The 13,472-nt window shown below is 39.1% G+C and overlaps 1 protein-coding gene across 1 annotated transcript in view; it reads left to right on the forward strand.

Moving 5' to 3' along the window:
* LOC109935118 (coiled-coil domain-containing protein 63-like) overlaps positions 1-4,768 on the forward strand; it is a 60,848-nt gene extending 56,080 nt beyond the window's left edge. The window contains exons 9-10 of the mRNA XM_048611722.1: positions 4,338-4,568; positions 4,657-4,768. Coding sequence (XP_048467679.1) covers positions 4,338-4,568; positions 4,657-4,733 — 308 coding nt within the window. The 3' untranslated portion in view covers positions 4,734-4,768. The remainder of the gene's footprint in view (positions 1-4,337; positions 4,569-4,656) is intronic.
* The last annotated feature ends 8,704 nt before the right edge of the window (positions 4,769-13,472 follow it).

A 13,472-nucleotide genomic window follows, 5' to 3' on the forward strand; every position in this document is an offset into this window, starting at 1 on the left:
GTTTCCTTTCAATTCATGTAGGGGGCTCCCAAAATGATGGAGCTGTCACTAATACTGGACAGGAAGCTGACCTCTTATATGAACACCTATCATGCAAGCATCATCCTGGGAACACAGAGACTGGACAGAGAGAATCTTAAAAGGGAGGTCACTCTCAATGGGCAGCAGCCTCCTCAACTCTTGTGTCATGGGTGAAGCAGGCCCTGCACTATGGGTAGGCTGCGTTGCTACCTATTAGAAATGCCTTGCTATCTTGTGTCAAAAAATCTCCTCGGACAAAGAAGGCATTGGTGAGCTTAAGTCTGACAAATGCAGCAAGTGCCATTATTGTGGTAATTTAAAATGACATAAATATTGTGCTAACTTTTATCACAAGAGATAGATATATCACTGAGTTAGATTTTGTTTCAATGGAAAGCTGAGGGCAAAGGCTAAGTATTTAACCTAGGTTGAAGGATATCATTCTTGATTGGAATATAGTGTGGGGGGCCAGATACTTGCCATTTTTCTCCTCTCCTTGAACTGCTGTTCCTCCCTTAAATCCAGTACACTTGTCGGTAGGTACTCAAAGATACTTAAGCATACGGTTGGATCTAAGGTTGATGTCCAGGGACAGCCATAATGCCAGGCATCTGAGTAAAAGAAGTCCTCCCTTGAAAATAAGCAGAAAAATAAGCAAATCTGCGGTCTTAACACACAGGACTGTTAAGTCTTTAAAGCCGAGTGCGCTGTCATTTCTGCATGGAAATTCCCAGAAGTGCAAACTTCAAGCAGCTGATCAGGAATCAAAGAATGGACCAAGAAGAGACCATGGGGCTTATATCATGGGACTTATTAGCATCAAATTAAATCATTTTCAGGCTATAATGCATCTTGTGCGACCTTGCAGTTTGCCAAATATTTTCTGCGATGGAATCAGCTGTGCAGTGTTGTCATGCTCAGAATTTTCTGCTCATTTCTGCCACACTCACCTGCCACTGTGTGAGGAGCTACTCCCAGAACAAATAAGCTGGGAATTGACCCTAGAAATGAGTATTTATCAATTACCTACAATACTATTAACATCCTGGGGATGGTGCTGCTTAGCTATTGTAAATCTGTCTTAAGCAGCTGTTCCAGGACAAGCTGGGTTTCACTGCAGGCCTACAAGTATGTTTTACTCATGTTGAATAGAGAACTTTTCTTCCCAGCAGGGAGCATCAAACACCAGGAGCACGCATCAAATATTCAGGCATATGACAGGAAAGTCATTACTGACACTGCTGGCATACATCTACCCTGCTGAGAGCGCCAAGTTAGAAAATTAGCCCTATAAAACAGCTCTGTAAATGCCAAAGTAGTGAAACCTTAAGCATCTAAAATTGTTACAGGATCTACAACATTTTTCTCCATAATCTTTGTTTTACTTTGTTCCTGTGAAGTGTTTTTTCTTTCTCTCATAGACTTTCTCTTGATGCATTGCAATTTTAAAAAAGTTATATTGCTAAGAAACAGTCTTTCACTCTGGAAAACATTGTTAGAAAAAAAAATATGAAATTGGCAACCAAAGTAGAAATTATGATTACTATTTTAAATCCAATCAAGATAATCAGGAAAGAAAACAGTTGAGCTGCATTGAAATAGAGATTTCCATGTTCTCACAATATCTTAAAGTGCCTCCAGTCAATGGACTACTTTTAAAATGCAGTTACTGTGTTTTAGCTAATATTTACAAGCAGCACGATGTCTGAAATGACAATGACCAGTTATTCTGTTCCAGAGGTGTTGGTTGAAGGATAAATGTCTTGGTCTTCAGAAAAGTGTCATTGGATTATATTACATTAACCTGAACAATCAGACAGGGCCTAGTTTTATTGGATTTCATGAGAAAGACACTTCACAAAATGAGTCATAATTTCAAAAGCACAAAGGATGCAGAGTCAAAGAAAGAGATATTAGGAAAGTGACCTCAAACTCGTTCAAAGATTTGGGTTTTATAGTGTATATGCAGTTGGGAGTCTTAAGAAGCAAATTCCAGAGTCTGGGATTTAGCTGATTAAAAGCACAGCCACCAAAGGTGATTGAATGAAGGATTTAATGTTTTAAAGTTGAAGGAAGTTTCACAGCTAGGGGAAGGCCATGAGGGATTTAAACATGAAGATGAGAATTTTAATTGGCAAGTTTTTGAGGAACTGCAGATCAGCAAGAGCAGGCCCACTGATTAAGTGAGATTTACTGCAAGATAAGGTAAGTGAAACAGAGAACTGTATGGAGTAAAGTTTACATTGCATGAATGAGAGGTGGTCAACTAAGAGAGCAGTGGAAATGTTGAGGTTGGGGGTGACGAGTGGACTTGAGGGTTTTAGCAGCGGATAATTAGAGGAGAGCAATGTTTTAGTTGATTGAAGTGAGCAGTTTTGTAATGGAGACATGAGATTGGAGGTCAGCTTAGCAATAAGCAAGACAGTAAGGATGTGTATGGTGTGGTTGAGCCTGAGATAGTTACCAATGAGAAAGATGGGATCAGTATAGAGGGTATAGACTTTATCATTAGGCTGAAGATGACGAATGTTTCACATGTTTACTTGGAGCCAGTTGTCAGACAACAACTCTAAATGCCAAAGTCAGTGTGAGAGACCTGAGAGACATGATGGAAAAGATGTTGTTCATCACTTTCAGTAGAGCAAGAATTCCCAAACTGAAGTTTGCAAATCCCCTTGTGGTCATAGATATCGCGCTTGAGGCCCCAAACAACCATTCCTGCAAGGCAGCAAAGACAACTGAAGAGAGGAGATGACCTAGTCCAGAGGTTCAGGCAGCACAGCTCTGGACCCACTGGATCAATTCCACCAACAGCCTAAAGTCCACTTGAACATCAGAAACCAGTTTTAGCAGGGAGATTGAGGAGACCTGGAAGAGTTTACACACTGATTTTGCGCAAGACAAGTGTAATTGTTGTTGTTGTTGTTTTAATTCAGTCACTGTGTGCGTGAAAATGCTGAGAGGACACATGGTGGATGAACCAGGAAAGTGGGAGACAGTTTCAAGTGTTGCTGTGTTTCTGCTGCTGTCTGCCTGTTCTACCGGTGCTGCTGAATGAATGAATTTGAGGTGTAGGGGGGGAGGAAGGGGTTTGTGAAGAGGTGCTACTGAATGAGTGATTGTGAAGGGAAGATTAATGTGGAGGGGCTTTGGGAAGAGGGCTGTGTGTGGTGGGGGCCGGGGAAGACTAAAGGTAATTTGTATGTGGGGTGACAGAGAGGAATATTACTGAGACTTCTGTCAACAAGGAATGCGGAGAACCTGGCTGAAATTCATGAGTTCATAAAATAATAACATTTTTACAAAGTACTTAAAAACTCCATTTTTCATACTTATATGATATAGGTCAATCTATAATACATAAGCATTAATTATAAACTGGATGTTACTATGCTGCTTTATTCTTGTTTTAATTTTGTTAGCATCTGAGATCCTGTTAATTCTTAAGTCTTAAAATGGGATCTCATTGGAGTTTTGTGATGTAGCCTTTTGTTGTCGCAAGACATAAACTTGGTTAGAAACACTTGAACAAAGAGTTTTAGGAAAAATTGCATGATTTCAGATGCAACAACAGCCAAGGCCTTTCTCAAATAAGCAGAGTTTGAAATTTGCAGAACAGAAGGATATTTTTGAACTGGTGGCAATTATGACATTTTTGAAAGTGAGTGGCATAGTCACTGAGGAGGAAATCATTTACGATGTTAGCTAGCACTGGGGCTAGGAAGGGAAACTGGGTGATCAGTAACTTAGTCAAAGGAGCAGGAGTTAACTCTTCTGGACAACTTTAAGATGGAGAAAGGATAAGAGAGGAAAATGAAAAGACTGATGGTTCAGCGTGAGAGAATGAACAGATTTAGCACATTAGTTGAGGTAAATGGATGTGTGCAGAGGTAGCTGCAGAGTAAATGGTCAGCATCTTTCGTGGTTCAGCACTTCTTTAGTTCTACCCTGAGCTGTCAAGAATAAAAATAGATAAGGGTGGAATTAATTAGCAAGTCAGACAGTTACTGTGGAACTCATCAAGGATCATCGACCTGAAACATTAACCCTTTTTCTGCAAGCAGGTGCTACCTGACCTGCTGAGAATTTCCACCATTTTCTATTATTGTTTCAGATTTCCAGCATCTGTAGTATTTTATTACTGAATTGTCAGGCCTGGAGTGCTTCCATTGGGTTAAGTTGAATTATTCCAATGTCAGATTCTTCTATATCACAACTATAAAATGATCTCAACAAATTCAAACACAGATGCATTTTACAAATTGGTACTGTAATGCTGATTGTTTCTTGAAACTCTCACATTTGTTATTTTACAGGCATAGTAGAAAGAAAATCCATTGATATGCTACAGAAACATATGCTGATACTCCAAATAGCAGAATTGCAAAAGGAAAGTCCCCCACTTAGTCCTGCAAGTAGTGCAACAAGTATTCCAACAGTGAATATCCTGACAGCTGGGACAGAGCTGATCAAGTTCATGAAACCCATAAAAATCATTCCACCAATAATAGATGATGAGGTTGAAGTTGAGACAGAGATAGAAACTGGTAATTAAATGCTATTTAACTATTTCATATATTCTAACTATTCTCATTTCGTACTAATATCTGGCTCATCTTTCTTACCCCCCAACAGATGCCGAACTTTTATTTCCCTTGAATTATTCCCAACTGCGTGAACTGGTTTTGAGTGAATTGGAAGGGGCAAAGTAAGGAGCAATGGCATGGGAAGTGCAACATTCTCCCAGACAATTCCAAAGGTGGAAAGTAAAACATAAATAAACTTCTTCCAAGCGAACAAAACTAAATTAGTTATTTATACAAGTGTTTTTCATTGTTACTCTGCTATGCCTCTGAGTTATTCCTCAAAAAATTCTTATATAATGCACTCGTTTTCTGATATGTCCTTCCGGATCTAGCTTCAGGCCGAGTGACTCTAAACTTAAAACCCAACTTGGAGTATTCCAATGCCTAAAGGAAAATCCTTACTTTGTATTCCAGCAAATCTTTTCAGTATCTTTTGACCACCTTTCAATGCTAATGAATCCTCTTCCTTAGTGCTTCAACGTTGATCCTGCTTAGCAACCCACAGCTTGGAGCAATTTTTTTCCAGCTTCTGAACTTTTAAAAAGGTCACATAAAAAATCAAATACATTTTTAAATAAATGTAAGGGTATAATTGAAATTTTCATAAAGAAATGGACACAACCACCTAACGTGAACTTGCCAATAGTGCTATCATTGTCATACAAAATCTATCACTTAACTATAATACTGCATTATGTGCATGATCTGCTGAAGCCCAGTCTGTAACTATTTACAATGTGAAATGCCAACATTTACATAGCTATTACCAATACTGCCACTAGGTGGCACTGCATTTAACCAACAAATCGCTCAACAATCTGTTAGCCAAAAGATTTCACCTAACTTTTTCTCAGGATTGAAACTTCTTTAGTTCAAAAGTCAGCTATTGAGCAAAGAATCCTATTTCACAATATTCACGTTAAATATATCCATCAAATTATCTTTTAATGACATCATTAAAAGTTTGCTTCAAAACTTCTGCCACTCTGGACTGGTTATTTTTCTTTATGACAGTTTAAGAATTCTCTAAGTTTCTATTTTAAATCTATTTGATTTTCTGAATTTCTCCAGCACAAAATATGCAATTCCTGAACATGTGCAACTTACAGAGTCTCCCGTCTGCAGTTTATGCATTAACAGGAGTTGGGACACAAGAAGTAGGGGCAGGAGTAAACCATACACCTGCCAAACCTCTGCTATTCATGTAGTCATTGCTGAAGTGGACTTAAACTCCATTTTCCCTCCCACTTCCTAACATCCCTTGATTCCCCGTGAGATCAAAAATCTGTATCAGTCCAAAATGTATTCAGAGTTGGAGCACCATAGCCCTCTGAGATAGAGAATTGCAAAGAATCAGAACCTTTCAATGATGTCATTTCTCCTGATCTGAATCCTAAATGACTGACCCCTTTTCCTGAGGCTTTTCACATGTGCTCTCCAACCAGTGGAAATAATCTCTAAGCGTTTTAATTAAGATGACCTCTCATTCTTCTGAACCCCAGAGAAAATAGACTCGATTTATTTAGTGTATCATCATAGGGCACCCCCTCATCCTAGAAACGTGTCTAGTGAACCATCACTGTACTGCCTCCAATGTCTCTACCATTTCCCGATTCTACATGATAATCACCCCAGTCTCTGCTTCAAAGAGACCAACATTTATTTGAATTACTGTCTCCGCTTTTATATATTTACAAAAAAATGACAAGTAAAAGTATGTGTTGCCCTTGCTGTGAGAATTTAACAACTATTTCCTTCATTCGATTTTGAAGATGAGTCTCAGGCATTTTATTTCAGGAACGTAACAACATTTATATAAACATAGTTACAGTTGCATTTTGGTGAAATCACAACTCATTGCTCCCCAGTTGTTTACCACGCAATTATTTCCCAGTGCTTTGCCCTGGGCTAAGTAGGAGCTGTGTGAAGGTAGCCTAGAAAAAGAAGTAATTTCATCTTTTCAGATTGGTTTTGAGAGAATAAATTATAAAGCCAAATATTTTGACTCCAATATGCTATTAACTTAATCTAACAGATGAATAAAAACTCAAAGGTACAATGTGGTCTCTTAACCATTTCCATGATGTGCAATAACACGTTTATCTTTGTTTTATGCCATTAATCTATTTTCTCTTTCAAAACTGTAAAACTCGAGCATAGCAAGAACTGCAGATGCTGGAGTCAGAGTTAGCACAGAGTGGAGCTGGAGGAACACAGCAGGTCAGGCAGCATCAGAGGAACAGGAGAGTCGATGTTTCGGGTCAGGACCTTTCATCAGAATTATAAAGGGTAGAGCACCATAGCTTTGTATCCAATTCTTTGTATCCAATCCCAGCAGGCCTGGCAGCATCTATAGAGAGAAATCAGAGTTAACATTTTGGATCGAGTGACCCTTCCTCAGAACTGGCTACAATGCTATGGTGTTCTACCCTTCATAATTCTGCCTTTCATGAGGTTTGGGCTGGGACTCAGGCCTGCACAGTAGATACTATTCTCATAGACTATACTCGCCCTACTCTGAGTCTGCTGTATCACTGTCACTACATTATCCAGGAGTGACAATTATGTGACTGTCTGGAGTTCCAATAGATTCTTCTACTCATGCTATTTTACAGAATATTCATCTTTATATCACAGCTCTGTAGTACAGCTGCTCAGTCCCTTTCTTCAAAGAGTCACGATAGTAGGTTGATGTCAGAAATACAACATCATTTCACACATTCTTGTTATGCTGCACAGAGATTTCAAAAAAGTGCTCATAATGTAAATTTCCCCAGCTCCATTCTTAAACAAATTTTGAAGAAACTGACTTTTTCTCTTCACCTTCATTGTGCATATAGTGCCCCTGATATATGATATTCCTTATTTGGTATCTGGGAGGTGAATACATTGAACAATTAACTGAAAACCTATCAATGGGTGTACCAACTACATTAAGTATGGAATGCTTTGACATGGATTTATGCTACATAAACCAATGAATTGCCAGAGGAATGGAATGGATATTGCTCGTTTCTCTAGCTACTATAACGAGCAGCTATAGGAGTTTGCTAAAGATGTGATCTCACTTCAGGACATTGCATGATAGAACCCCATTGCACAGTAGCACCATTAACACCATTTTATATGTACATTTGGGTTACTAAACTCTTAATTTGTTGATGTCTTATCTTAGTATTTAATGTTATCATCTAATATGGTCTGAAGAAATGTCTGAGACTAATTGAATGAGGGAGTAGGTGATGGATATATTAATTAAGGGTTAATTGGGGGTGAATTGATTATATAAAATGCAGAGTTAGTAATCGGTGGGTGTGGTTAACTGAAGTAAAACTGTCACTTGGACTCTGTTTAAATACTGTTATTTTCTAGTGTATAACATTGATGGCAAAAATGGTTACAACAACCTACGCCTGTTTTGTGAAAATGAACTTTATGACCGTTGGAAGAATGAAGTTTACAATGTGGACCTGGGTTATTTCTTCACCAAAGCCCTAACACTTCTGTTACCATAGGAAGCAAGACAGGGGTGGCACAGTGGCTCAGTGGTTAGCACTGCTGTCTCACAGTGCAAGGGACTTGAGTTTGATTTCACCTTCAGGCTACTGTGTGTGTTGAGTTTGCACATTCTCCCAGTGTCTGCATGAGTTTCCTCTTGGATAGGGTTAGGGGGTGTGTCTGGGTGGAATGCTCTTCAGAGGGTTAGTGTGGATTTGATGGGCAAATGGCCTGTTTCAATGCTGTAGGGATTCTATGATAAAGACAAGCAGTAAAATATTTTTGGAATTGGAGCCTGATGATTTGAACATAGATGAGGTTTGGATAAAATTTATCAAAATGATGATTTATTGACTGCTAATGAAGTGTGATCAAATTTTGACAAATTTAGAAAGACTGAGGATACTACCATGGAAGAGTACATAATGGAATTCAGTTGATTGCGTGCAAGACTGCAGAAATATGGTTTAAAAGTTTGGTTTGAAATTTCACAATCTGTGCCAACATTTAAGTTATTGGACTGTGCCAAGGTATAAAGTATAGACAGACTTCTATTTTGGACAGAATTTAAATTTGTGAATAAACACACCCTGTGAGAACAAATGTCAGATGTACTAAAAGTTTCTGAGGAAAGCATTCCTTTCCAGCAGCGTTTGTAGCATAAAGGGGGAAATTGGTGATACAATAGAAAATGAAGGATACAATGTTAAGAAATTGGCGAGACCATCTTGATACAGGTCACAGTCAACAGTACATAAAGACCACTGTAATTAATTGAAATGAGGACAGAAATGTTATTGGTAATTTTGAGAAGTGAAGAGAATATTGGATTCTCAATAACAGAATGAACTCCAGAAATGCTGTAGTCAATCAATGTTTCAGATGCCATTGGAAGTACCACTGAACTGCTCCAAATGATATAATAAAGTATTTGAAGCTAAATGTGAAACATTCAAAGGAAAATGATGTAAGTACAGATCAAAGATCAAAAAAAAATACATTGTGTTGGTATTAAGAAGTTACAGTTCAGTGTTGCATACCTACTGTGTGTGGAATGGACTGGCTAAAATGCTACCTAGACTCTGAGTAAGAAGGACTGGGATAAAGTTAAGGAATTTGAGAGTTCCACCAGTTTCAGATGTGGTGATGATAACACACTAAAATGTTTGAAAAGGGCAGTTATTCCTTGAAAAATAGACAGAATTGAACATGTCATTAGCACAGAGACAGTTTCCAATGACATACCATTATTACTAAGTCGGTCATTGAAAAAGAAAACACAGATGAAACTGTTTGTGGAAAACAACAAAGCTATTATATTTTGAAAATCTGTGAATTTGGAGTTTCACAACTGGGACACTTACTGTATCCCTTTAATGGAACACAGCCTTTTCACTAAAGAATTTAAAGAAGTGTTATTGGCATTGGGGGTGGAAATCTAGGAGACAAAAAGTTAATTGTTAACATTACGTTCAATTTGCCCATCTGCCATTTTAAAAAGTTAAATATGTTAGGAAATGATGTGGGAATAAGGAATAGAGAGTAGAATAACCTTGTAGAGATGTGATAGATATGAGATTTGTAAGAAATATCAAAGGGTGTCATCAAGGGCCTGTAACAAGTCTGCCCTGAGCAAGATATTTCAACAAGGTAATAGCTATGGATTTAAAGGTACAAGATAAAAAGAAAAAAGATTTTTACAATTTGTAGATTTGGAAACCAGATTTTGTCAGTCAACAACAATTCATAGTAAAGCTAAAAAAGTAATTATGGATAAGGTAATAGAAAAATGCATTCATGACTGGACTTGGACAACCAACAAAATTTCTCACTGATGAGAGGAAGTTTGCTAATGATGAATTTAGAGATATGTGTGCAAATATGAACATAATTGTTATGAATATGACAGCAGAAAGCTTTTTTAGCAGTGAAGTAGGTGAAAGGAACTGTAAATGGTCCATAAAATGTTGGCAAATCAGCCAAACTGTAAATTATCTTGTGCATTAGTGTGAGTTGTACATGCTAAGAACCCATTGCAGATATTTGGGGCTTATCCTCCGCAACCATTAGTTTTCAGTGGAAATCCTAAAGTTTCATCAGTAATATCCATCATTGGAAAAGGTTTAGTTCTACCTAATCAGAGCATTTGAGTATACTGCATGCAGGCAGAAAGGCTTTCATTATAGCCAAAATTGCAAAGAATTTGGCAAGCCTTAAGATATAAAGTAAGGCCCCATTTCAATCTAGGTGATATGATTAATTATGAGAAAAAGAACTTAAAGATAGGAGAGCCTGGGGAAGGTTATTGGAAAAGACAGTAAATAATAATTCTACAATATGGAATCAGACTGTTTGGTTACATTTTTCAAGATGTAAGTGAAGGCTCCACCCATAGAACTAGGATATTTTAGTTTAGCCTTCAGCTGTTGCTGTTGGGGTCTTGAAGAGTTGGAAGCTATTTTTTGTCCCTGTTTCGGTTACAGCCAAAAGCTGGGGTTTCTCTGCCTGCTACGGGAATTGCATGTGAGACAATCTGTTTTCTGAATTTGCCTTTTTGCCAAAGGTGTGTTTATGGGATGTTGCTATATTGGAACATAATTTGTAATTGTTACTGTATCTATTATTCTGTTAATTTTTCCATTAGAGTTATTCCAATTCCTTTCTTTCGCTGTATTTTAACTATAGTGGATGAATAAAATGTGTTTTGCTTTAAATTCAGTAGTTTGACCAATCAAATTGCATCTGGAACGCAACCCCTTACATTTACCTTTAAAATAAGAAAACGTTAGGATGTAGACTATCTTCTGAATATTTTGAGGGTGTTTAGTCTGGTCCATAACAGTGGGCAATGGCTGAATACATCTCACATCAACACAAGTGAGCATCAACTCATGCCAACCTCACACCATACTCATGGCATATTTCCAATCCACTTACAGTACACTTCCGCACTTCAATGCTGCACTTAGGAGTACACTAGACCTTTCATTATAATGTTGCTGCAAGGATGCTTTGTTCTTAGGAATAGGCATCCAGCATAAAGATTGGATTGGGCTGCATTTCAGGCTGCTCTCTTGTTGTCTCTTAGCACACACTTACTGTGCATCGACCTGAATGCTTGCAGCATCCTTGCCTTGTCTTGCCTCGTCTTTAGCGCTTTGCCCCCTCAACCACACTTTAAAGGCTCACAAGACATTTGTCTTGCCTTGCCAGTTAACACAGACACAGGCAGTTTGTCATGGTTCCCAGCAGCAATCAGTCAAGGGATAGATGTGTTTCTGTACAGCCCCATCCTATTGTTAATCACCTACCTGTGGTATGTGGCAAACACGCTACATATAACCAAATGGGCCATGTCTCAAAGTCTAAGTGGAGTAATCCTCAGTCAAATAAAGGGGGCTGTTTTCAGTTGGGGGAATCAACACATTTAGAGAAGGGCTTCATCTTCTTTCACTCCAGGGTCTAGGGCACGGTGAGTTGGCTGCCTGGGATAGTCAGTATCACCTTGTAGGGGGTGAGGAGCCGAATGACCAGCACCCTGCTACCGTCTTGTCACTTCCTGCACTATTGTGGGCCATTTGCTCCTTGATTGAGACAATGGGGGTGGGGGGTGGGGATTGAGGGAAGTGAAAGTAACTTTTAGTGCTGGTGCATGTGTGGAAAAGGTGGCAGTGCCCTGAGTGGCAACCTGGGACTAGGCTGGGACAGTCTGGTGTCATTGCATCCTCTGGTGCTGCAGAGAGAAGATGATCCTTTTCTGTATTTCCTTGTCCATCAGGACCATGTCCACAAAGTAGCACACCAATTCCCCCTTATCCGCTGGGGAGATGTCAAGAACTGTGCAGGGCATTCTGAATGCATGCACTTGACGGGGTGTACAACAACGTTTTAAATATAGTGCTGCTATCAGGAATCTTGGGTCATCCCAGCAGCAGTGAATGGGTGAATTGGGTTAGCATTGGATGAGAGGATTGCCAGAGAAGCATGGTATATTGTTAATGAGACAGGTTTGCCACAACAGTGTGAGAAAACTCATTAGGTTTTGCAAAGAAAAATCCTCCTCTAAACTCTATGAAATGAACACTTAGTCAATTTCTAGTAGAATTCAGCCCAAAGTTCTACACAGGAACAAGGCTACATTAATTGTCAACATTTCACAGTTAGGTTTAAAGGCTATTTCCAGAAGAATTTTGATAAAGTGCCATATCAAAGGTTATTGTGGAAAATAAAAGCTCATTTTTACATATTGGATGGACAGAAGATTAGCAGAAAACAATTGTTATGCATAAATGGGTCTTTGGTTAGATGTGACATGTGGAAGCTGTGGGGGTCTGTGCTGGGGTCTTGACTTCTAAAATTTATATCAATGAACTAAATAAAGGGAGCAAAGGCATGGTAGCTGAATTCACAGAAGATACCAAGGTAGTTAGGAAAGAGTGTCGTGAAGAAGACGTAAGGAAATTGCAAGCTATATATAAGTTGAGTGAGTGGGCACAAATCTGGCAGCCGGAGTAAAATGTGGGCAAGTGTGAAGTTGTTCACTTTGGCAGGAAGAATTAAAAAGCAGAGTATTAATTAAATGTAGAACAACTGCAAAATTCCAAGCTGCTGAGAGATTTAGATGTTCTAGTTCATGCGTCACAGTATGGAGGGACTGCACATAATCAAGATGCTAACAGGATTCTTAGAATCATAGAATCCTTGAGGTGTGGAAGCAGGCCATTCAGCCCATTGAGTCCACACTGACCTTCTGAAGAGCATCCAACCCAGATGCACACCCCTACCCTATCCCTGTAACTCTGCATTTCCCGAGGCTAATCCACCTAGCCCACATATCCCTGGAAACTATGGGCAATTTAGCATGGCCAATCCACCTAACCTGCACATCTTTGGACTGTGGGAGGAAACCAGAGCACCCGGAGGAAGCCCACACAGACGCAGGGAGAATGTGCAAACTCCACACAGTGCTGGCGCTGTGAGGCAACAGTGATTACCACTGAGTCACTGTGCTGCCTTTAATACAGAAGCAATTGGACATTCAAGTATGAATGTTATGCTTTAGTTATACAAAGCATTAGTGAGGCCACATGTCAAATACTGTATGCAGTTCTGGTCTCCTAATGTAAGGAAGGATGCAAGGTAGATGTGGCGGATGTAGAAAGGATCTTTGCTTTTGTGGGTCAGTCCAGAACCAGGCAGGACTGTTTTAAAATTAGGGGTCCCTCTTTCAACACGGAGGTGAGGAGAATTCTTTTTCTCTTGGAGGATTCTGTAACTCTGAAACTCTCTGCTTTAGAAGATGTTAGAGGTGAGATCATTGAATATTCTTAAGACAGAGGTGGATAGATTCTTGTTAGGTACAGAAAT

This window comes from Rhincodon typus, chromosome 24, assembly GCF_021869965.1.
Source record: "Rhincodon typus isolate 14 chromosome 24, sRhiTyp1.1, whole genome shotgun sequence".
NCBI classification, from domain to species: domain Eukaryota; kingdom Metazoa; phylum Chordata; class Chondrichthyes; order Orectolobiformes; family Rhincodontidae; genus Rhincodon; species Rhincodon typus.